A 22,677-nucleotide genomic window follows, 5' to 3' on the forward strand; every position below is an offset into this window, starting at 1 on the left:
TCATGCTCTCGTATTGGACGAACTCCTTTTTTTTAAGATTCACTCTGGGAGGGTAGTCCTTAGAGTCCTTAGAACTTACCCAAGCTTTCTGCCTAAGATGGTCTCTCCTTTCTATCTCAACCAAACAATTGAACTCACAGAACTTCCCTCACCCAGGTTCAGCAGCGGAGAGAGCCGTCTGCACAATAGACTTTAAAAAAAAAAAAAAAAAAGCCCTCATGTTCTACACTTATAGTACAAAACGTTTCGTAAACCTCAATTGTTTGTCGCCTATACTTAACCACACAAAGACACTGCCATTTCCAAAGCAGGGATAGCTCACTGGCTATTCAAGTGCATTCAGACCTCCTATGCCAAGGCCAAAAGACCTGGCTCCCTGCTTCACCCAGGTCGCATCCTACACATTAGAAGGCAGCCTCAATGGCCTTTCTGGGTAATATCCCAATTACTGACATCTGTAAAGCAGCTATGTGGTCCATACAGCAGGTTTCCATCAGAAAGCCATTGCCCCCATCCTTGCCATTTGCCGACAATCTTGGATGCAGACCACCAGTTTTTCAGGGGCCTGTTCGGGGACAATGCAGATTGCTCTTTAGAATGGTTCAAGAGAAGCAGGGCCACAGCACGCTTCCTGGGCTTATCTACTGTGCCTCACCAACAGCATTATCCCAGTCATTCTTTTCATAGCTTCCGCAGAGTTACCCTACACTGTCAACCAATTTAGTCACAGCAAAGTGCCCAACACTCTTGCTGCCATGGCACCCATCACCCCCATAGTTGGGGTCAGCTTGCTGATTAAGTCTACTGCCTCCTCTCTCCACTTGCCCTCCTGCCAAATTCCTTAAGTGTGCCCTTAGTGGAGTACTGCCACCCAGTTGGAGGTAAGAGCCAACGTTTCATGCCAGGTTAACAGACAATTTTATCAGACAGGTGAATCTTGCAGATTGTCCAAAAGCGGCACATCTGGCCTTTCATTTCCACTCTGCCGCATCTCACACTCCCCCCAGAGTGACTAACGGATGACCATCCTTCCATCTTATAGAAGGAAGGGGACTATTGAGAGAGTGCCTCTCTCAGACATGGATTGTTCCCACTACTTGTTTGTGCAAAAAAAAAAAAAACAGGCCTTTGTCCTATTTTAGCCCTGCGTGCTCTCCACACCTTCCTCCAGAAGGAAGAATCCAAGGTGCTCACACTGGCCAAAGTCTTAGCTTCCCTTGATCCTAGAGACTGGATGGTGACTGTGAGGAAATAAGATGTATGATATGGTGTGGTTGTGCAACCTCACCATCATTCAATTACCGTCTCCTTTAGGATCAGTTTTGTTTCTGAAACCCGTATCTCAAATCTTAGTAGCTATGGATCTGAGCAGTCGGGCTTACACAAAGTGTTACCCATTTGAACAACACCAAAACAATTGCAGAAGAAATAATTGGTACACTCAAGAAATCCAACACTAATTTATTTTTAAAAAAATATAAGAAAAAAACTGATGTCACTGCGCTAGGGGGGCGTCTTTGTACTACTCCAGACGGCGTCACGGCGACCACGACACTTGCAGAGTCGACAGATGCCACCTACCGACACGCAAGGGTATTGCTTGAAGAAAAATCGCCAGATCCAGTCTAACGCCTGGGGGAAATTCTAAGGTAAGGAATATGCAACTAGGATATGTCTCTACCAGATAGTTTGTTACCGAAGGTAAATAACTTGAACATCAGTCTTATATATTTTTATACACCATAACAAAAAAAGATCCATCAAAGGGTTCTAGAGACACAGAATTGAAAAAGGTATGGTAAATCACAACTTCTTACTCAGCTGTGAACAATCATTGGCAAAGTCAACAAATTTGACACTTAGAAACTTTTTTAAGAAAAATGTAGGTAAGTATCAATGCTGTTACTTTAGGTGACCAACTCTGGCAGGGAGTTGGGCAGGGGGACCAGCAAGGTCTATAGAAATAGTTACCGCTCCAGCAAAAGCAGTCTTCAGCTAGTTCCAGACACTTTTCTCTCTTTACCATTGACTCCTACAGAAGTGGTCCTGATGTAAGGCATACCAGATGTTGAAGATGCGTGGATGCAATGCAGTTGAATAGGGTCTTCCTGTGGCTACTCAGTCGACCAACTTGTTGAGGTGAACCTTGCCACAGAGGTAGATATTCCTCGAAGTTCTTACGGTCCTGGCAGAGGACCAGTTGCCCTTGCGCTACCAGCTGTTTGGTATTGCATTTACAGCAGGATCCTTCCTTAGATGGTAAATTGCTTTTGGGGTGACCTAGCTGCACCCCAATGACTCTTCTGGGTCCAACAGACTCAGGTGAAACTTTGAACGTCTGGTCCAGGTCTCTGGTGGAGCACAGTGGCGAGTGGTGGCAGTGAGAAGATCTGGGCTACCAACTTGCAGCATTCTTCTTCTGCTGTTGCGACAATGTGCTGCAAACAGTAGTCAGCCAACTGACTCCTAGTGTCTTCTGGGTTGGCAGGGCAGCAGAGAAAACTTCTCCTTGAGTAGGACACAGCAAGACAGTCACTTTTCCTTTTCTAGCCACCAGGTTTTGCAGGTACGGTCCACATCAGTGCAGCCTGGCATCTGGCTATCCCAAGATGCACCATTCTGCCCACTTCCAACATGGCAGACCCCCTGTCTTGGCGCATAGAGCTCCCTAATCCAACTCAGAGGTATGCCTACCAAGCAGGTCGCACGCCTCTGAAAAAAATCTTTGGCATCCCCCTCTCCAGCCAAAGTGCCATCCTGTCTACCTAAACTGTAGGACAGCCCCTCTTCCAAGTGTTCCTCATTTGCTCTCGAAAGGTGTCCTGAATCGTACCTTTTGGGCTACCGCACATGTGCCTTTCTGCAAGGCATAAGTAAAACCGCTCTCCAGCATAGGCGTCCATTGTCTTCTTTCCTGGTAGTCATTTGCATGTTTCCCCAGAAGGGCAGAAAGCTGTCTACGGGACAGATCCTGTGTGCATATGTGAAGTGGCACAAAGGGCTTAAGGTCAACAAAGTGCAAACTTTGTAAAAGATGCATACTGCAACCAGTTAGATTAATTTCGATTTGGGCATCAAGTCAGGGTTAATGTAGCAAGTCGTTGGATACCTTACAGTATCAACTTTAGTTGTCTCTGTCAGAAGCTAGCAGGGCTGCTATGGCAGCCTGCAACTTTGCACTCACCAATGGGGTTACTAGTCTATTCCACAGTAAAACGACAATTGCAGATGGAGTCCTGATAGCAGGACTTTGTGCATTTTAGAGCCATTACACCTGTACCTAGTAGTCAAAATGGGAGCAAAACGTGCGGGTGAACCTGCAAAAAGCTTGTTCCTTACAGTGGAATTATACCTGCAGGACTATCAGTGATACCTGCGGTTCGTGGGAGAACAGTCGAACTTTCAATTTGCTGTGCTCCCCTTTGTTCCAACGTGCATTTAGGGTGCTCACGAAAGTTATGGTGGTAGGAATCAGTTCCAGTCTTCCCTCAGCTCAGCGACTGGCTGTTGAAGTCTGGCCCACCCCAGGCAGTCCTCGACCACCACCAGACTACATTGAGCCTCTTGACATCATAGGGGTTCACTGTCAATGTGCCTAAGTCACACCTGACTCCTCAGATGCTCCCCTTTATTGGAGCCATCCTGGAAGTGGTTCAGTTTTGTGTCTTTCCCCCGGAAAGTAGAGTCCCAAACACTCAAGCTACAATCTTGATCTTTCAGCCTCTGAGCTCAGTGAGGCCTCTGAGCCCAGTGAGGTCAGCTCACAGGCTGTTGGGATGGATGGCCTTTTGCATCCTGCTGGTCAAGCAAGCCAGGTTGCATATGTGGACTCTGCAGTGGGATCTGAAGTCTCACTGGGCCCAACATCAAGGGAAACTCTGGCCATATCCAGATTTTGGAGGAGACTGAGACTGAGACTGAGAGTGATGTGCACTAGTGATTACTGGATCGTAATCCGGTCAGCTGCAGACCCCTCTCCCAACTCCATGCAGAGTTCACAGTGGTGACAGATGCATCCCATCTGGGTTGAATGGCCATGTGGGAGAAGTGGAGATCACAGGCCTCTGGTGTACAATGTGGGTCGTGCTTCATATCGACCAGCTTTTGGCTCTGAAACCTGTACATTCATGCACCAAAGGGAGGCTGGTACAGATGCTGTTGGACAACACCACCTCCTTGTATTAGAGCGGAATGGGGTCTTAGGCCCAATGTAATGAGACATTACACCTCTGGAATTGGCTAGACAAATGCAGAATTTTCCAGGTGGTGAACCATCTGTCAAGATCCTTGGATGCCTGGGTGAACAAACTCAACCGTCAATGACTAGTGGATTACGAGCAGTTACACCCGGAGATGGTGAAAGGTCTCTTACACGAGTGGAGAGAACCTTGACTCAATCTTATTTCCACCACTCAGAAAGAGTAGTGTCTGCACTTCTGCTCGTTCAAGTTTCCAAGGAGTCTCTTGCTAGGAGACTTGTTCCCCCTAGAGTTGACCTTTGGACTCTGTATGCTTTCCCGCTGATACTTCTTCTGCTCCGAATTCTGAAGATCAGGACCGACTGGGACCAGGTCATCCTAGTCATCCTGGATTGAGCAAGGAGAATATGGTATCTGGAACTCCTTGGCATGAGTATCTGTCCTCTGGTGAAGCCATCTCTCCGGGAGGACCTACTATCGCAACAACAGCACCGGCTTCTGCACCTGGGCCTGTGAAATCCCACCTTCATGCATGGCAATTTAGCAGCTACAGCTGAACACATTTGACCTTCTGGAGGAAGTTGATGTCATTAGGACAAATTTGTGTTTTTGTACGCACCCCCACGGCATTTTTTTTTCCCTGTCTGGCAAGGCTTTCCGTTGAGCTCAGTTAAAAGGGTTCCCTTCATCTCATTCTGCCTTTTACAGTTATCTAACCTGCCCTTTTTAGTTTAAACTACTGGTTGTTATGCTTTTTTTGAAAGACCTATAACACACTTGTTTCTTCCTTCTCCCTTTGTCTTGCCACAGTGGGACTTTAGCTTGGGCCCCACATTTTCATGTGCATTCCCTTTAAACTGCTTCACAGCTGCCCTCTGGAGCTTCCTTCCTTCAAGTCGGTATTCCTCATTGCCAGAACATCGCTGCAGCAGTTGAGTGAGATTCAGATCCCTGCACCTATCCTCTGTACACCACATTCTTTCCAGTTAACTGGTCCAGCAGCACAAGCATATATCTGATAGAGACTTATAGCCACATATACCTTACCTTAGAATTATCCCCGTGTCACACTGGATCTGGACATTTTTGTGAGCAATACCCATGCGTGGCTCTGTGGTTGAGCCTGCACTGTCTCCGTGCCTCCAATGTTTCCTGGAGTCAGAGCAACACCCACCCAACTCTGAAAATTCTCTGAAGCCATGTTGGGGCCCCTACCTATTTACTGCTTGCGGGTCTCCCCTCAGAACCAGTTGGCCCCTTGAATCTGGACCCGTGCTGGTCGTACCATCTTGACCTTCCCCAAAGCCAGTCCCACTGTTGACGCTCCAGGCACAGTCTCCATTAGTAGCCCTGACTCCAACATGGAGCTATAGGGGCATCGTCTGATGTTGACTGGAGCCATTTCCTCCAGGCCCGAGTCTGAGCCTTTTTCCTGTGGGCTAGGACTTGGAAAACATTGGGAGAGGCGAATGGACCCTGAAGAATACCAACCCCTATACCGGACTATGGACTGGTGTGAGAAATTGGCAGATGCCAGTGGACCGGACATCTCCCATGATATTGGCTTGGTATCTCCTCCTATCATGGCTACAGAGGAAGGAGCCACATTTGCTATGGTGGTGAGGACAGCCAGGGTTCTGGACCTTCAGTTTCCCTCGGTGACTGTCAAGACTAATGTATTGACAGAGGTGCTTCAACCAGAAATCACCCCTTCAGAATAGCATCTCCTATTTAACTAACCCCTTACAGACACCTTAGTACATATGGTTCACCAGATTTGAACTGTTCAACAACAGGCCTGGCTTTATTATTGCGTATCAAAGGGTCAGGAAATCTAACATTGATTCCTTTCCTAACAATACAATTGCAATTCTCCAACATGCTTTCACTGCAACCAGCAAAGACAATGGAAGGAAGATTGTCCCTTGCTAGCAATCTGTACAGTGGTCAAAGCCGATTTGCTGATGGGGTCTGCATCTCTGGGCATGGACAACTTTGAATGGAACTGATGTCAGTGCGCAGGTGTGGCTTGTCATTTCAGGAATAGAACGTCATCTAGGGAAGTCCCAAGTTGGGAATCTGTACACTAGTTTCAAAAACGCTCCGTGTCTGAAGGCGTGAAAACACAAGCTTAATCAGGCAGTGTGCAGGGCTGGGGCTTATATGTGTCTCCACTCTGTCATGTTGCTCGCAGTAGCATTGCTAGAAGTTTCCAGATCCATTCTGGCGTCTGCTGAATATTCCAGGTTGAGGAATCTGCTTTCAGATAGAGTATCCAGCAGAAAGAGTGTTACTGAAGTTAAGACACTTGTCCTTTAGTGCACCAGCAATATTCTGCTAATAATTACATTATTTTTGGGTTACGTTTTTGCAAACTTTTATTGAAAACTTGAAACCCATGTAAATGTACTGTGTAGGAAGTGCCCTTTTTGATATGGTCACCTCCCGCTTTTTGCCAACTGGTGCTGAAGATTTGTTTGAGGTGCTAAACAGGTCTACAGTGCCAGTGCGCTTTCCCTAAAAACTGGTAACAGTGTGTACAGTTGGCACCCTCCCCTCCTATGTTAGTCACTAGTAAGTGGTACCCTCGGTACCTAGGGCATGGAGTGGGTCCTAAGGGCTGCAACATGTATTGGGCGACCCTCAGGTCCCCCACTGAAAATGAGATGCACACAGCTGCCATTGCAGTCTGCATGTCCTGATGCAAGCCAGGCAAAAACACGACATAGCACCCCCATTGTGTGCTGTGACCCTTTCACTGCATCTGAGTATATGTAAGTCGCCCCTATAGCGGGTCTGGAAGCCCTGAGGCAGGGTGCAGTATGTTTGATGTGTGGAAATATATGCATGAACAGATTTGCCACTGTGATGCTCAGCTCCGTTGTTGAGTATTGCAAGTGAACAGGGAAGCCATCTTAAGCTATGTGAGGACACTTGTCAACACGAGTGACCCAGTTACATAATGGCTTCACTAAACTCTATGGTGTTTGGTGTCAAATACCTTGTCTTAATAAACCCACGCTGATGCCAGCCTCTGATTTATTACATGCACCCAAAGGACACCTTAGAGGTGCCCCCTGATTCCCACTAGTCTCTGTGTGTTGGCCAACCAGTGTCAAACCTGCCTGCTTCCACCAGACAGGTTTCTGACTACCTAAAGGGGAGAGCCCACGCTTTCGTAGGTCAGAAACAAAGCCTGCTCCGGAGAGGGGTGTTGCCCCATTCCAGCAGGTTGGCTAGCAGATCTGCATACCAAGGCCAGAGTCTACAAAGACCTTGCCACCCTTGGTTTACAGACACCATGGCTTCCCCAGACCTGGTTGTAGCCACCCCCTTCACGGAGGGCCACTTGTCACCAAAATAGGTGGGAAATTAGCTAGTTAGTAGGCATGTACCATCTCTGGGCTAACCACACCCCCAAGGATGGGCTACCTGAGGTGGACACTCAAAGAAGGGTTCAACCATCTTGATTTTGGTTGGAACTATTCCTTCTGGAATAGGAATATATTCACTCCCCACAGGAAGTGGTCATATAGGGGGTGTAGGCACCCCAAGGGTAAGTAGTCCATTGGCTACTACTCTACACACCACTAAAACGCCCATAAATTCGGTATTTAGGTGGCTCCCTAACACCAGAAGTGAGATTCACTAGACCCCCAAACGAAAGACACTGAAGAGCTGTGAAAAGCAAGAAGCAGAGGAGCAGCTACTGACTTGACCTGGACCCTGCCAGTCTGCTTGCAGTCCTGGACCACTGTGCCAAAGTCGTCTCGTCCTTCAGCTGCCCTGCTTCTAGAAGACTTGGTGGACTACCTACATTGCTAAATGCACGAGGATCTCCCTTGAGGAAGCTACTTTCATACAGGTTCATAAGAAGAACCTTGTGGACTCCGGACCACCAAAAACCCATCACTGGACTGTACCTGTGCCCCCTGCCCGAGTTGAAGTGGGCCAGCATTGCCAGTATGGTTCCCCAGCCTTCCAAGAACCAAGCCCACCTTGAGTGTTTCAACTGTGGACTCCAAGACCACTCCGGCAGCCTCTCTGTGCAGGCCTCCTCTACTGCAACTGCCTCTGGGGGTGGAAACCCAGCGGTTCTGAACACCTCAGCACCCAGGTGCCCCGGACCAAGAAGAGGACCAAAGGTGTCCCTACGTTCCTTAACCTCGTGAGACCTGAGCCCACTGGTTGGTTCGGTTGGACTGGACCTCCCCCCTTCTCTACCGCAACTGCCTCTAGTGATGGTAACCCAACAGTCCAGGATACCCCGGCACCCAGCGGCCTAGAACTGACGAGAAGAGGACCAACAGTGTCCCTACATCCACGAGCAGACTTGAGCCCCTCTGTTGGCTCAGTTAGACTGGCTCCCCAGTCCTCACCTGCGGCTTCTTTTCCCCAGGACCACTTCCCATTGAAACCAAAAGCTCTGCCTCCGAATGCCCCAGATCCCACCCGGAGGTGACCTGTTGTTGCAGCCCTGGACAGTACCCCGGACTAACCTTAACTCCTGAGAACTGGTCCTATGAGTCGCTGTTGAATACCCATATGCAATACTTGTGTTTCTATCCACAGGTTTGCATTACTGCTTTGAAGACACTTCAAGTATTTTTCTTGTTCTCTTCAAACTGCATACTGTACTTATTCTTGCAATAGTGTTCTGGTGCTGAAACATAATATAAAACAAAGTAACTATTTTTCTAACAATTGATCTTGAGTTCCTTTTTGAGTGTGTCCCCAATTTAGTGCCTCTGTGAGTACAACAATTTCTTAGCACTACCTCCTGATAAGCCTAACTGCCCACCCACACTACCACAAAAGAGCGCTTTTGGGATTGTCATTTGTAAACCTGTGAACCAATAAGGGTTGCCTGGACTAGCTGCATAGTGCCCCCATACATTGGTGCACTACATAGATAGCCAGCTTCCTACATACCCAAAAAACTTATCTAAATATGGGTGGTGTTTTTTAATGTTTTGTGTATACCAAAGAATATTTCAGTATGCTTTTTATTTTTATGTTGTATGTTTTTTCTTTTTTAGACATTTGAAAAAGATGGTCTGTCGGAAATACAGGTTGAAGAGTCTGGCGCACTTTCCATATGTGAGTTAAAATCGTCTGGCATAAGTGGAATTCAACCAGTCTTTGAGAAAATTGAGGACAATTTCACATTGGAGACTACTGATGGGAATGCTGCTGCAGAATGTGAATTATCAGAGATTGACAGAGAGATTTCTGTTGCACAAAATAACTTTACCTTAATCCTAGAAGAAGGTGAATCAGAACAAACCCTTTCATACCGAGATTCTCCTGAAAAAGTAGCAAGTGTTATCGGGAAATATGTAGAAGATAGCAGGCACAATGATATCAAGAGTTCTGTTGATGTCTCACCAATTGCACTGGAACCCAGTACCAATAGAGGATTATCTGTTTCACAGTCTAATAGTCTCATTGAGGATTTGCCAAGTGCTTTGGAACATCAAGCCCCTCAGTTGCCATTGCTTGTCTCTCAACCAGTTAAAGAAGCAGTTCAAGGGAACATTTTAAATATTTGCAGTGGCACAGGAAGTAACGGTGTTTCTTCAGAAGTGGTGACGGAATCAGTATGTCAAACTGTAGCTCAAACGTATACAAGTAGAACTTCTGGTGAATTCAGCGAAAAAACTGTCGAATCGGTTGATGATGCAGATGCAAAAGTTAACTTGTCTCATGTGGATGATTTGTTAGTATCTGAAATGAACTCAGAAGGGCAAAGTATTGAAGGTCTGGGTGTTGAAATGAGTCAACAATTGTCAACAAAAAATTACAAAGAAAGTCCTGAAGCAGTTTTTACTCCAAGGAGAACAAGGAGAAATAAAGAACTCCACCAACAATCTGAAGAAATGGTCACAGACAAGCAAGTGTCTTTGATCCTTAGCCATAGAAGGATTTCCAAGAAAAATAAATTAAGTACTCCAAAAGCAGCTGAAGATACAAATGTGCCTGCAGATATCGAAGAAAAAGCTCCTGTTCTAAGGAGTCGTCTAAGGACCTCAAAGGAAACACTAGCTGATCAGCCTGAAGCTCAGGCAGTACAAAATCTGCCTCTTGAAAATATCAAAGCGCCAGCTACACCTAAGAGAATTACTAGAAGCACAAATAATTTAACAGAAGAGCAAACAGATCATACTTTGGTTGGTCCTCATGATCTACAAATGCCATCTACTCCCAGTAGAAATGAAAGCCTCTCAAAGTACGTTGCTTTAGAACTTGCTGAAAACATAACTTCCAGACCTGAAAGGGGGCACAATGACCCCGGGCTGCAGTTGTCACTTTCCCTTAGAAAAGGAGCCAAAACTGGAAGAGTGGTTGAAGATTTAAAGTCTCACAAGATGAATTCTTCCAAGTTACTGTCTAATCATGAAGAGTTTGAGTTACCCACCACACCAAGGAGAAGTTCACGGAGAGGACCATTGAGTGTCTCAGAGGTTACAAACAAGTCACCTAAGGTCAATACTGGACAAACAAATCCAAACGAAATAGAACCTATTCTTCCGACTCTGAGACAAGCAAGAAAAGGCAATGCTGGGAAAACAGATAACGTTAACGACATTTCCCAACAAACTTTAGGAGACACCTCTGTTGAGGTGGTAAAGGATACTGTACATGAAACTCTGAGTGCATCACCTAAGGAGATGGTGAAGGAAAATTTGCAACAAGAGTTTGAACATCCAGTTGAGGAGATAAAAGGTAGTTCACAGAAACCCTTGTTGGAAGCATCTGAGGAGATAGTGAAGGACATTCCACAACCCATGTTAGGAGAACCACCTGGCGAGATGGTAAAGGGTAGTGCACAAAAAATGGTACATGAACCACCTAAGGAAATGCAAAGTGTCATTTCTCAGCAAGGAGAACCACATTCAGTAGCAGAAACTGACTCAGAAGCAAAGGGTTCCCCCCATTTAGGTCAAAAGGGACAATTGTACAACGTAGATCATAGTGATCTGATCAGCTCTAAAGTAAAACTAAACAGCACTGCCCTTCCTTTATCAGGTTCCCCAAACTCTGAAGAAAAACTTGGAACTGCCAGAAAATCAAATCTTTTTATGCATGAAGAAAATGTTTCAAACCAGAAGTTGCAAGATACAACTGAAGTTGTCTGGACAGAAACTGACTCTGCTAAAAATATGTCACAAAGTGAGGGTATAAGCAGGAATGTACAAGAACAATCTAACTTCTCCTCAGTTGTAAAAACATCTTCAATGATGAGTGAAAATAACCACTTAGTTATACCAAATTATCCAATTGTACAAAGCCATGGCATACATACAAACAACGTTAAAGGTGATTTGGATTTCACCGAAGAAGGCAGTTCTAATCAAAAGCTTCCAACTGAACCACCGAGAAACATTCCATCAACTCCTAAAAGAGGTGGACGGGGCAGAAATAAAAGTGTAATCGAAAATTCAGAAAATGCTGAGCTTAATGTTTCTGTGCCACTTCTTCCTCTTGTGGCACACCATACACCATTTACCCCTAGGAGAAGTTCTAGGAGAGGAACATCAAGTCTCTCAGAAGTTATGGATGACAATCTTCCAGGAGGCAGTGGCTTGATGGAGCAAGGAAAAACGCTCACCACCTCAAGCCGGCGTTCCAAAAGAGGGAAAGCAAGTCAAGAAAACAGTGAGGAGGATGGTGTAAAGAGCACTTCAGAAGGGACATCAGAAGATTCAAGCAATGAAATTGTTTTTAAACGAAATCGCAGGGGAAGTCATAAAGACAGTCTTAAGAAGCAAAGTATGAAGACCCCACTTCCTTCAGTTTCAGAAGAAAAAACAGTGGACAGAAGTATGTTGTCTCCAGAGAGCAGAGAAAGACTGCATATTACAGACACTATCTTAACTAGATCTCCAAGGTTATGTCAGAAAGAGGGGGAAGCAGATGATATTGATGGGACATTAAAAACTTCTGATGATGAAACATTGGAAGTTAAAGAAGAGCTGCGCTCAAATGTTACCAAAATAAGCAAGCAGACAGAGCTTCAACCTGCTGTTAAAGCAGAAGAAAGCACAAAAACCCAACTTCCTTCCGTTCTAGAAGAAAGTATAGTTGACAGAATTTTACCGTCACCAGAGAACCATGAAAGATTGCATTGTGCAGAGAATACCTTAACCCGATCTTCAAGGTCGCACAGAGCAGGAAAAGGAGCAGACGTTGCTGAAACTTTAAAAGCTTCTTCTGAAGATGAAGTACAGGTTGTTGTTAAACAGAGGCGTGGCACGAGAATGACTAAAATAAACGACAAGCAAAAAAGGAAAGTCCAGTCATCTGGGATAGAAGAGGAAATCACAAAACCCAAAATTTCTTCTGTTTCCGGAGAAAGTACAGTCCCTTCACTGGAGGGCAGAGAAAGATTGCTCGCCAATGACATCTTAGTTGGATCCCCTGTTTTGCGTAGAAGCAAAACAGCTGAAGGTATTGATGGATCTTCCGAAGAAGCTCACAAAGGGTCAATCAAGGAGGTTATTCAACAAAGGCGTGGCTCGAGGACGACAAAAACTAAGGAAAAGCAAAAAATAGAATCCCAGCGTAGTATAATGGCAGAAGAAAGCACAGGCAAAGATAGTTCAGATGTCCATGAAAGGATGAGGTTGCTAGGCACTGACAATGTCTTAACACTAACTCATGGACGATATAGAAAAGAGGAGACTGCTGCAGAACATATCATCACAAGAACCCGATCTAGCAATTTGTCTGCACCTCCATACATTTCTTTAGATGCAGCTGAACATTTTGTCTTCTCCCCTCCTTCCACGAAACGGAAACATCACAAAGGTTTGTGCCTCTCTTATTGTTGTTACATATTACATCTGCAGTACTAAAAACATTTTTAAATACCTTCAAAGGTTCATGTAAAACAAGAAAATGTGGATAGCCAGTCTTTTTGTTGAGGTTATGCTTTCGAAATTCATAGCTTGCCTTGCTTACCCATAGCAGACGTGTGGAAGGTTTGGGATGAAACTGGTTAATGTCAATTTTAATATACCTTATGCGCCAGGGCCAAATGGCCTTCAACATTTAAATCAAGTTATTTATTATCCACCGCTCATGCATTTTAAAACCCTCAACCCTCCCTCTTAAACATGTACTACACAGAAAAGTACACACTTAATTCAAGTTTGGTTTTCTACTACACACTTCCAGTAATTTTCTGCTTAAATATTTTGGGTGAGTGCCATCAGTCTAACGCATTTGCCCCCAAAATCTTTAGGAGCGTCACTCCATTGAAAAACACTAGTATGCATGACTCTTTGAGGCTCTTTTGATGCCTGTTTTGCCCCATGGTTTGCATTACAGGCTCCCTCAGAGGGTCCTAGTGCTCATTATTTGATTGAACTGGAGAATACATCACAATGTCCTCAGCTCCATATTTGACAGGCTATGGAATGGCTTTCCCCATCTCTCCCCAAAACTGTGTATTGAGGATGAACTGGTGATTGTGACCGGAATTGTTCTGTTAGTGGTATCCATTTGCTTCATTTCCATCTCTTGAGTATTCTAATATTTATTTGCTTTTGTTTGTGACTGGATGGGAGTGAAGGCTGTGGCCCTTCTTGCATTTCCCACAATCTTTATCCACAGACTTAAAAAGAAAACTCAGCAAAAATAATTTGGTAAATGTAATCTACTGGTGGTGTGCTGTCCTATCAGCCTGTAGCTAGATGTAAAACCAATTCTGATATGTAGCACACAATGTAGAAGAGAAGAAACCTCTCCTCAAAAAACACAGATGTACAGAAAGGTTTGCATGGACTCATCAGCCTTCTGAGAGTCTGACCATTGAAGTTGCCTTTTAAGTGCATATAAGTGGAAATTACGGCTTCTCAAGCTGTCTCATACTGCGATCCTTGCCTATCCTAGTACAGGTTGTACACCCCCTTATACTCTCAAAACTGATTGTACTTTTGATATGTGGATACAGGCATGAGTCATTAATGATTCTACAGTATTTGGTGACTTACTGCAAACCTAAACGCATCACTAGCTACTTTTGTTTGGTCCTTTGTGTTACATACCTGTGCATTACAATTAAAATAGCGTTTTGGTACATACGTTAAGATGGTCATGTTTTGCTGGATTTCTGTTTTGTAGTTTCACAAGGACATTAAAAAGGAGGGCAGAATTCTTGTAAACATACTTCAAAGAATATATGTTCCAATTTTCTTGATATGAAAGATATTTGCACAGTGTTTTCTTTCACAATTTGCGCATGCCATAGTCATTCTGAATATCCATTCAGTAGGCATGTGAAGCCTACCTCAGGCCTCAAATAATCTTAACAATTTAAACAGACCTGCAGGCCTGGCAACTTGAATAATGTACTCAACCTAACTGTGATATGCTTGAACCATAAACTGGCCTCAAATTGTGTGATCCTGGCAGATATTTTATTTCACAGTCGCCCTTTTCTTCATGATCATATATGAGAGCACTTAAAGTATGTGAGTTCAGAATGTCTGCTCTACAAAACAAAACTCCTCAGTTTGACTTATTGGACTAAACATTTGCTCTGTGTATAACAATGTAGCCCACATATAGGGTAACCATGAACATTGATTTGCATCTTAGTTAACTAATAGCATTTTCGTAGGGGGAGGGTCACAGAATATTTCTTAGTTCATGTTTAAAAACTCACTTTTAATAAGTATATTAATAAAGCATGATGAGATAGCATACTCTCAGTTACAGACAGCACATTAACAAGGCTACAAATGTTCCCAAAGACATGCAGATTTACTAACACAATTATATGGTGCACAAACTACAAATGTGTGGAAATCAGGGTTCGGCAATTATTTATCATTTGCTCATCATCAAGTAGTGTTTTGTTTTGATGCTGTTCAAATCTTTGTTTTCATCACACTTTAAAACTACAAAAAAAGAGCTTTCCTAACTACTAAAATATATATTTTTTTACATTTCTGTTCAGTTTATTTACATGCTATTTATATGTTATGTGAAATGTGTAAAATTAAAGGCTATAGGATATATATATGTATAGATAGGTTCGGTGGCATATGTAGCTGCAGACACACATGCTGTGCATATCTTGCCATCTAGTGTTGGGCTTGGAGTCTTACAAGTTGTTTTACTTCAAAGAAGCCTTTTTTCGAGTCACGGGATCGAGTGACTCCTCCTGTCGGTGATAGTATGTTCGGGTATCAACTCCTTTGTTAGATCGTTTTCTTTCTGCCGTCGGGTTCGGATGTGTTCCCTCACTGAACATCAAATCGAGGAATCGTACATTCAACCTATTTTGGAGGTTATGGACAGCAAGCAAAGGAGAAACCAAATCCTGAAAGAGACTGGAAAAATTATTACTTCTCCACCTCCACAGACTAAAAGAAAGTTAGCATTTCAGGAGACTCTTGACACTGCCCCACCACCGGCAAAAAATTTCAAGTAGAAGGAAAAGCCGAAATCTCTTGAGCTTTCTCCACCACATTCACCACCACTTTCTTTTTCACCACAACCTCACTCCATCTCCACCACCTTCACCATCACACTCTCACACTTCCTCACGAGAAGAAGAAAGGTGTGATTCCAGTTACACTGTAGACCCATGGAACATGTATAATTCGGATCCTATCCCATCTAACGATCAGGATCTCTACCCTACCAGACCATCTCCACCAGAGGATAGTACGGCATATAACCAAGTTATAACCAGGGCAGCTGCATACCATGGAGTACAAATGCATAAAGAACCCTTAGAGGAGGATTTCCTTTTTAATACCCTATCTTCAACTCATAATCAATACAAGTGTTTACCAATGCTTCCTGGTATGCTTAAGCATGCAGAAGAAATATTCAAAGAACCAGTTAAAGCTGGGGTTCTAACACTGAGGATTGACAAAAAATATAAGCTTGCACAACAGACCCAATTTACATCACCCATCAATTACCACCAGACTCTATTGTGGTCAGTGCAGCCAGAAAGCGTGTCAATAGTCAGTCTTCCGGGAATACCCCACCCCCTGACAAAGAAAGCCGTAAAGGTGATGCAGCAGGGAAAAGAGTGGCAACACAGGTAGCCAACTAATAGCGTATTGCTAATTCCCAGGCCCTGTTAGCAAGTATGACAGGGAACATTGGGATGAGATGCAAGAATAGTAGTCAAAATGGGGGCAAAAAGTGGGGGGTAAACATTCAAAAAGCCTGTTTCCTAGTAGTGGCATCCATGGACATGTTCACAAGGTACTACTGCCTTGATAGCCAGGTGCGATGAGAAGGGAACTTTGCTAGTTTGTCCTGCAGTACTTTTTAATATGAGCCATTCCACAGATCCACCACCTTTCTTTAGTGTCCATTCTAAAAGCAAAGAATCTGCACTTAAAAGTGTCAATCAGAAGAACATGTTACCTTTTACTAAATCTCTTTCCGGTGGATACTCTCTTAACCACCTGTTCCTCACTGCCCTACCACCTCCCTGTTTGGTGGAATGATCTCTATTTCCAGCCTAAAAAGGCCCCAATTTAGAAATGTGCATGCTTGTATCTCTGCTCATTGTTAGAATTCTCATCCAGGTGTGCGTACAGAGTCAGAGGGGCTTACATGCGTCTCTGTTCATCACTGCCGGGGCAGAACAAAGTCTGTGAAGAGCCACATAGCTCCACCTACTGGTGCCTGGTAGCAAACCTTTGTAAACGTTTCGGAATCCACTGTGGCGCCAGGGCATATTATAAAGATGAGGAATCTGTTTTTCTCTGGTCATGATATTTACAAGGGACACTATCTTCATGCATATGATTCATCAAACTCTCGCCTTTCTTTTACAGTTCTAGCTTTTCATAATAAAGGTCCAAAGTATATAATCATTAATTTTGTTGTTTTAATATCTGCTGTAATATGATAGAGGCTTCTAGCCACAGATTCCGTACCTTACAATATCCCCCTGGCATCAGACTGGATGGGGAGAATCTTGATTAGTACCTGCACAAGGTAGGTGGAGTCTTTTGGCTCTGTGTTGATGTTTTCCACTCTGGAAGTGACATCAGTTGTGCCTATATCGGCAGAGCGGTGCCCATATAGACGCCACCACAGCGCGCTGACATCAGTTCTTATCTTTCATCGCAGTCAGTGCAGATTTGGAGAGCACTACTACAGTCAATTATTTGCACTATTTTCTCTGTGTTTTGCCAACCGTTTTTGAACATTTGCTCCGAGCGTACAAATAGGGATGTCCTCTTGAAAAAAGAAAAAAAAAATGAGGTTAAATCCTGTGGTTCCAGTCACGAGCAGATGTCTGTGACAGACTCCCTTCTAGTTTGCTTCTGGTGCCTGGAGCCAAGCCACAACTTCAAGGCATGCCTTGACTATTGCACTGTGAATCCCAAGGCAGTTTGGGTGAGCTTCCTGAAGATCTTAGTCACTCGCCGATAGTCAACTCCGAGGCGCTTCAGGTCCCAGTCACGTGGAAGAGACAATAACAACGTCACATGTCTAGACTCCACTCCTAGATGTCAACAACGGCATCTGGTTCCAGTCCACACCTGCCAAAATTTTCCAGACTCTGAGCAAACCCTTCCCAACTAAAGGAGTCCTGTGATGCCATGACCTTCCTGTTTGGGTGGGTTGACACCTCTGAAGTGCCTTCAGATCCCACAGGTTTGGTAGTTGGCCCCACTGGATTCCCACCAGCGGATTCGCTCTGTGTGCCAGTTTGGGCGCTTTGGGTCCGTTCCCAAATCTAGATTGGCTCCGGTTGCGAGGCAGCCACCTCCCTGGAGCCTGTTGCAGTGGTGCTGTTCCCTGCGCTGCCAACAACCGACTTGATACAGAGCCAGATGAGCATCACCAGTCATTGACCAGTCGCCTGCCAGTAGACGACCTTCTGAATCCAAACCAATATCTACTTTTGTCGATGTGTCCTGTAGAGAGTCTGATTGGGAAGGATCTGAGGATCCTTTTGGTTTATCCCATCCCAGAGGACCTGGCGGATACCAGTGGTTTGGACACTTCCCTAGACACTGGCTTAGTCTGTATTCCTAGAGTGGCTAAGGAGGAAGGGGCTTCATTTGTCATGATTGTGAGTAGAGTGTTTGAGATCCTGGGCACTGCGGTGCCCTCTGTGGCAGTGAGGATGAATGTCTTGACAGAGGTGCTTCAGCTGGGAGGTGCCCCCACAGAACCTCTCTTCCCTTTTAACCAAGCCCTCACAGATTTCCGGCATGGACCAAGTTGAGGGCTCTCTGCACAGGAACATTGACCACCTCCATCGCCCTGCTCCTTAGGACCCTGCTTTCCTCACCCAGCACCTCATCTCTGAGAGTGTAGTTGTCCTAGCCTTTATGTCCAAAATCATCCCGGCATGTTCCTTACCACCCCACTGTATAGGTAATCCAAGAAGCTGTACACATTTAGCAAGATATTGTTCTCTTCCATTCTGCCTTGCACTGTGGTCTGTGAACACTGCGTGACTCTTGGATCAGCATAACCACACAGTTCAGGATATGATTGTGCATGCTTCCCATGGTCTCGAAGGAGACCTGTGCCATCCTAACCCAGGCTTATGCCAATGTCAAAGACCCAGCAAAGTTCACCAACACAGCAGAGTGAATGCAACTGACTCACTGGGTAGAACAATTGCATCGTCATTGGCATTTCGTGGCCAGGTTGAGGTCCACTAACTTTGCAGGGACTGTCAGTCATCACTTGCCCCACTGCCAATACGTAACATCAGACAGGGTTCTAGAAATTGTTCAGCCGGGTTACTCAATTCTTTTGCTAGAAAACCTGCCAACATCCCCAGATTGGCTGATGGAAGACTACCTTTCCCTCCTCAGTCAGGAAGTTCAGGGTCTTTTGGGCAAAGGAGCCATCAAGAGGTCGTAGTTATTATTCACGCTACTTTCCGTTGCCCTGGAGGGACGAAGGTCACTGTCTTATTTTAGACCTATGCCCTTTCAATTTCCTCCTGAAGGTGAGCTTCAAGATGCTCGTGCTAGCTCAGGTTATAGCTGCCCTAGACCCTGGAGAACAGATGGTAGTGTTTGACTTGCAGGATGCCTACTTCCATATTCCCATCCTGCATGCCCTCAGACGCTACCTGCACTTCACAGTGGGCCACAAGCATATCAGTTTCCTGTGCTCCATTTTGGCCTCACCAGCGCCCCACATGTGTTCACTAACGTGATAGCGGTGGTTGTAGCACACCTGCAGCGGTCAGAGTTTTCAGTCATCTCCTACCTCGATGGTTGGCTGTTGAAGGCGGGCTCTCCCCAGGCAGTTGCCTCTCACCTCCAGACTACAGAGGACCTCCTGCATTTGGTAGAGTTCACTATAAACATGCAGAAGTCACACCTTACTCATTCGGACACTCCTACCATCTGAGCCGTTCTGGATACAGTACAGTTTCTGGCTTATCCTCTGGGCTGGCACGTCAAGGATATTTAGACTAGATTTCTGATGTTTCAGCCTCTATCCTGGATTTCGGAAAGACTGACTCAGGCCTCCTGCATCCTACTGGCATTTGTGGGCTCTGTTTTGAAACTTGAAGTCCCAGTTGGCACAGCATCAGGGGAATCTCTCCAACCTGATCCAGATACCAGAGGGAACTGCTAAAGACCTATAAGGGTGTCAGATGACCTGCAGTTGGGTGACAGACCCCTCTCCCTTCCCCACTGAGTTCACAGTGGTGACAGATATATCCCTTCTGGGTTGGAGCAGCCATCTGGGACATCAGAAGGCTTTGGTCCTGGCTGAGTCTCAGCTCCACATAAGCCTGTTGGCGTTGAGTGATTCACCTGGCATTGAAAGCCTTTCTTCCTTCCATCAAGAGAAGGCTTGCTCAGGTGTTCACGGGCAACCCCACGGTCATGTAGTATTGCAACAAGCAGGGCGGGTGGGGTTTTGGTTCCAGTGTCAAGAGGCTCTGTGCTTCTGGACATGCTGTACAACATCTGGAAGGCCCTCTGAAAACCAGAGCGGATAAGCTCAGCCGTCGACGGTTCACAAACAGCATCTCCATTTAGAGGTGGTGCAAGGTCTCTCTTCTGTAATTGGGAAGAACCTTGGTTAGATTTATTTGCCACCTCAAAAACGTGCAGTGTCAGCACTTCTGCACATTGGAGTTTCCACAGCGGCTCTTGATTGGAGACACTTTTAGTCTCGATTGGTACTTTGGCTCCTGTACTCCTTTCTGCCTCGAGCTCTCATGAAGATCGGGAAGGACCGGCCTGAACGTATTCTTGTGGCTCCAGATTTGGCATGAAGAGTATGATAACGCAAACTCCTGAGCATTAATATCAGTCCTTCGATCAGGCTGCAATTTCAGGAGGATCTCCTGTCACAGCAAGAGGGCAGGGTTCTACACTCAAACCTGAGCACGCTCTGTTAATCATGCATGACAATTGAGCGGCGGCAGCTGACACCCTTTGACCTCCCTTCAGAAGTATATGATGTCATTTTGGAAGCCGGGTTGCCCGCAACTAAGACTGTATACACCTGCCATTCGGACAGGTTTGTGGTTCTCTGGCAAGTGTTCATTGCTCTCTCTGCACCTTTGTCCAAGGTCTTGTTTTTTGTACTATCCTTAACCTGGCAAGGCTTTTCTTCTGGGAATATATAAATGGTACCTTTTGGCCATTTCTGCTTTTTTACAGTTGCCGAAACAACCCTTCCTGTGCAAGTCAACAGTTATGACTCATTTTTAAAAGGTCATCAACATTTGTTTTCCCCAAAACTCTTCATTGTGTCCCAATGGAACCTTAACTTGATTCTGGCGTTTCGCCTTCGAGCCTATGCACAGTTGTCTACTACACCTTTTGACCATCAAAACAGTCTTCTTAGTGGCCATTACGTCGGCCCAAAGGCTTAGCGAACTTCAGGCACTTTCTGTGCACCCTCTGTACATCAGCTTCTTCCTAGATAAACTCGTTCTCGATATTTGTGCCTCCTACCTACCAAAGGTGGTGAAGCCTTTGCACGTCTGCCAGAACATCACATTGCCGACGTTTGCTCTGCCTCACACTTCTAAAGAGGATGAGAGACTTTATCAACTGAATCTAAAAAGAGCGTTTTTCCACATTGATTGCACCAAAGAATCTGGATGGATGATCAATTCTTTTGTGGGCTTGCCAGAGCAAATAGAGGAAAAGCTGTGCAGAAACATACCACATCCAAATGGATGGTACACTGCATAAGATCTGCTGTGCATAGGTCAAGAAGCAGCCACCTGAGGTTTTCCAGGCTCATTGCAAGAGAACCAAGGCTGTGACCACTGTATTAGGCCATAAAGTCTCTCTTCTGGACACCTGTCTGACTGCTACCTGGGCATCTCCTCACACATTTCCCAAACACTGCAGCCTGGGCAGTCAGGTCTGTCATGGCTAGCACTTTGTCAGTTTGGTCTGCCTGTACTTCTTGATTTAATCTGTTTGCAGACCCCCCTCCGTGGAGGTACTGCTTGGTTATCTGTTCTAAGGTAGGGAATCTGCAGCTAGTAGTCCCCATCAGATGACAAGTTACTTACCTTTGGTGACACCTTATCAGGTAGAGACTCTGTGTAGCTACATATTTCTTACCGACCCTCCCATCCTCCAAGTTTCTGCGAACACCTTCTCTCTATTTAGAAGGCCCCTGGAGGTCCTTAGTGTCTGTGCACTCAGCTCTGTGTGGCTTTGTGCTTCTTGCTAAGAAATGTCACAAAATAAACAGATGTAAGTGCGCTGGGTCATATCTATTTAGGCATCACACATCACTAGCCAGTTAATACCATGTACCGGCATGCAGAGGTACTGCTCAAGATTTTCTGAATCCAGTCTGATGCGTGGGGTATATTCTATGGTAAGAAATCTGCAGCTAGTCTCTACCAGATACGGTTTAGCATAAGGTAGTAACTTGTTTTCATTCCTTTCTGCATGCCTCAGTTAGGTGCTTAAAAATTATTTTTTTTGCCATATTTTTCTTCTGTATGTGGTTTAAATATTGTCAATCACTATACCCCTTATCTTTGTAACTTTATTGGCCAAAGGGGTGATACTTTGTCACCACTGTAATAATTTCTGTAGTGTTCTTTGCTGGGTTCTAAGAGGGCTTTTTGGGGGGTATACATTCTTTGTAAGCCCACAAGCTACCTCTTTCTAGTTTTGTTGGAGTACAGTAGCTTATTGAATGAATTCCCTAGTGTCACTAGTGTCTACTAAACAATTTCTTTTGGATACTTCTAACAGCAGATTCCTCACCCTTTGAATATTGCAGGCGCCAATCTGGATCTCATGACTCTAGTGGCTCTAACACACTAATAGGGGATGCCAGCTGCATTTCAACACCTGAAGAGGCCTCCCTGTGAGGTCGCTGGAGGCATAAATCGCCCCCATTGCCGAAGTGTTGGAAATTAGGTCTCTATTTGGCAGAGGGATGCATCCTTTCCAAGTAGGGGACCACAGTCCAAGTCAGGATAAGTCAGATACACACCTTGAATTAACCTGTGCTCACCCTA

At 45.1% G+C, this 22,677-nt stretch overlaps 1 protein-coding gene across 2 annotated transcripts in view; it reads left to right on the forward strand.

The window, feature by feature from the left end:
• The window catches only part of AHCTF1 (AT-hook containing transcription factor 1), a 1,009,458-nt gene that overhangs the window by 898,447 nt on the left and 88,334 nt on the right, over window positions 1-22,677 (forward strand). For both annotated transcript variants that reach the window (XM_069235080.1, XM_069235081.1), the window contains one exon: window positions 9,239-13,010. In XM_069235080.1, coding sequence (XP_069091181.1) covers window positions 9,239-13,010 — 3,772 coding nt within the window. The remainder of the gene's footprint in view (window positions 1-9,238; window positions 13,011-22,677) is intronic.

This window comes from Pleurodeles waltl, chromosome 5 (genome assembly GCF_031143425.1).
Source record: "Pleurodeles waltl isolate 20211129_DDA chromosome 5, aPleWal1.hap1.20221129, whole genome shotgun sequence".
Lineage (NCBI taxonomy): Eukaryota > Metazoa > Chordata > Amphibia > Caudata > Salamandridae > Pleurodeles > Pleurodeles waltl.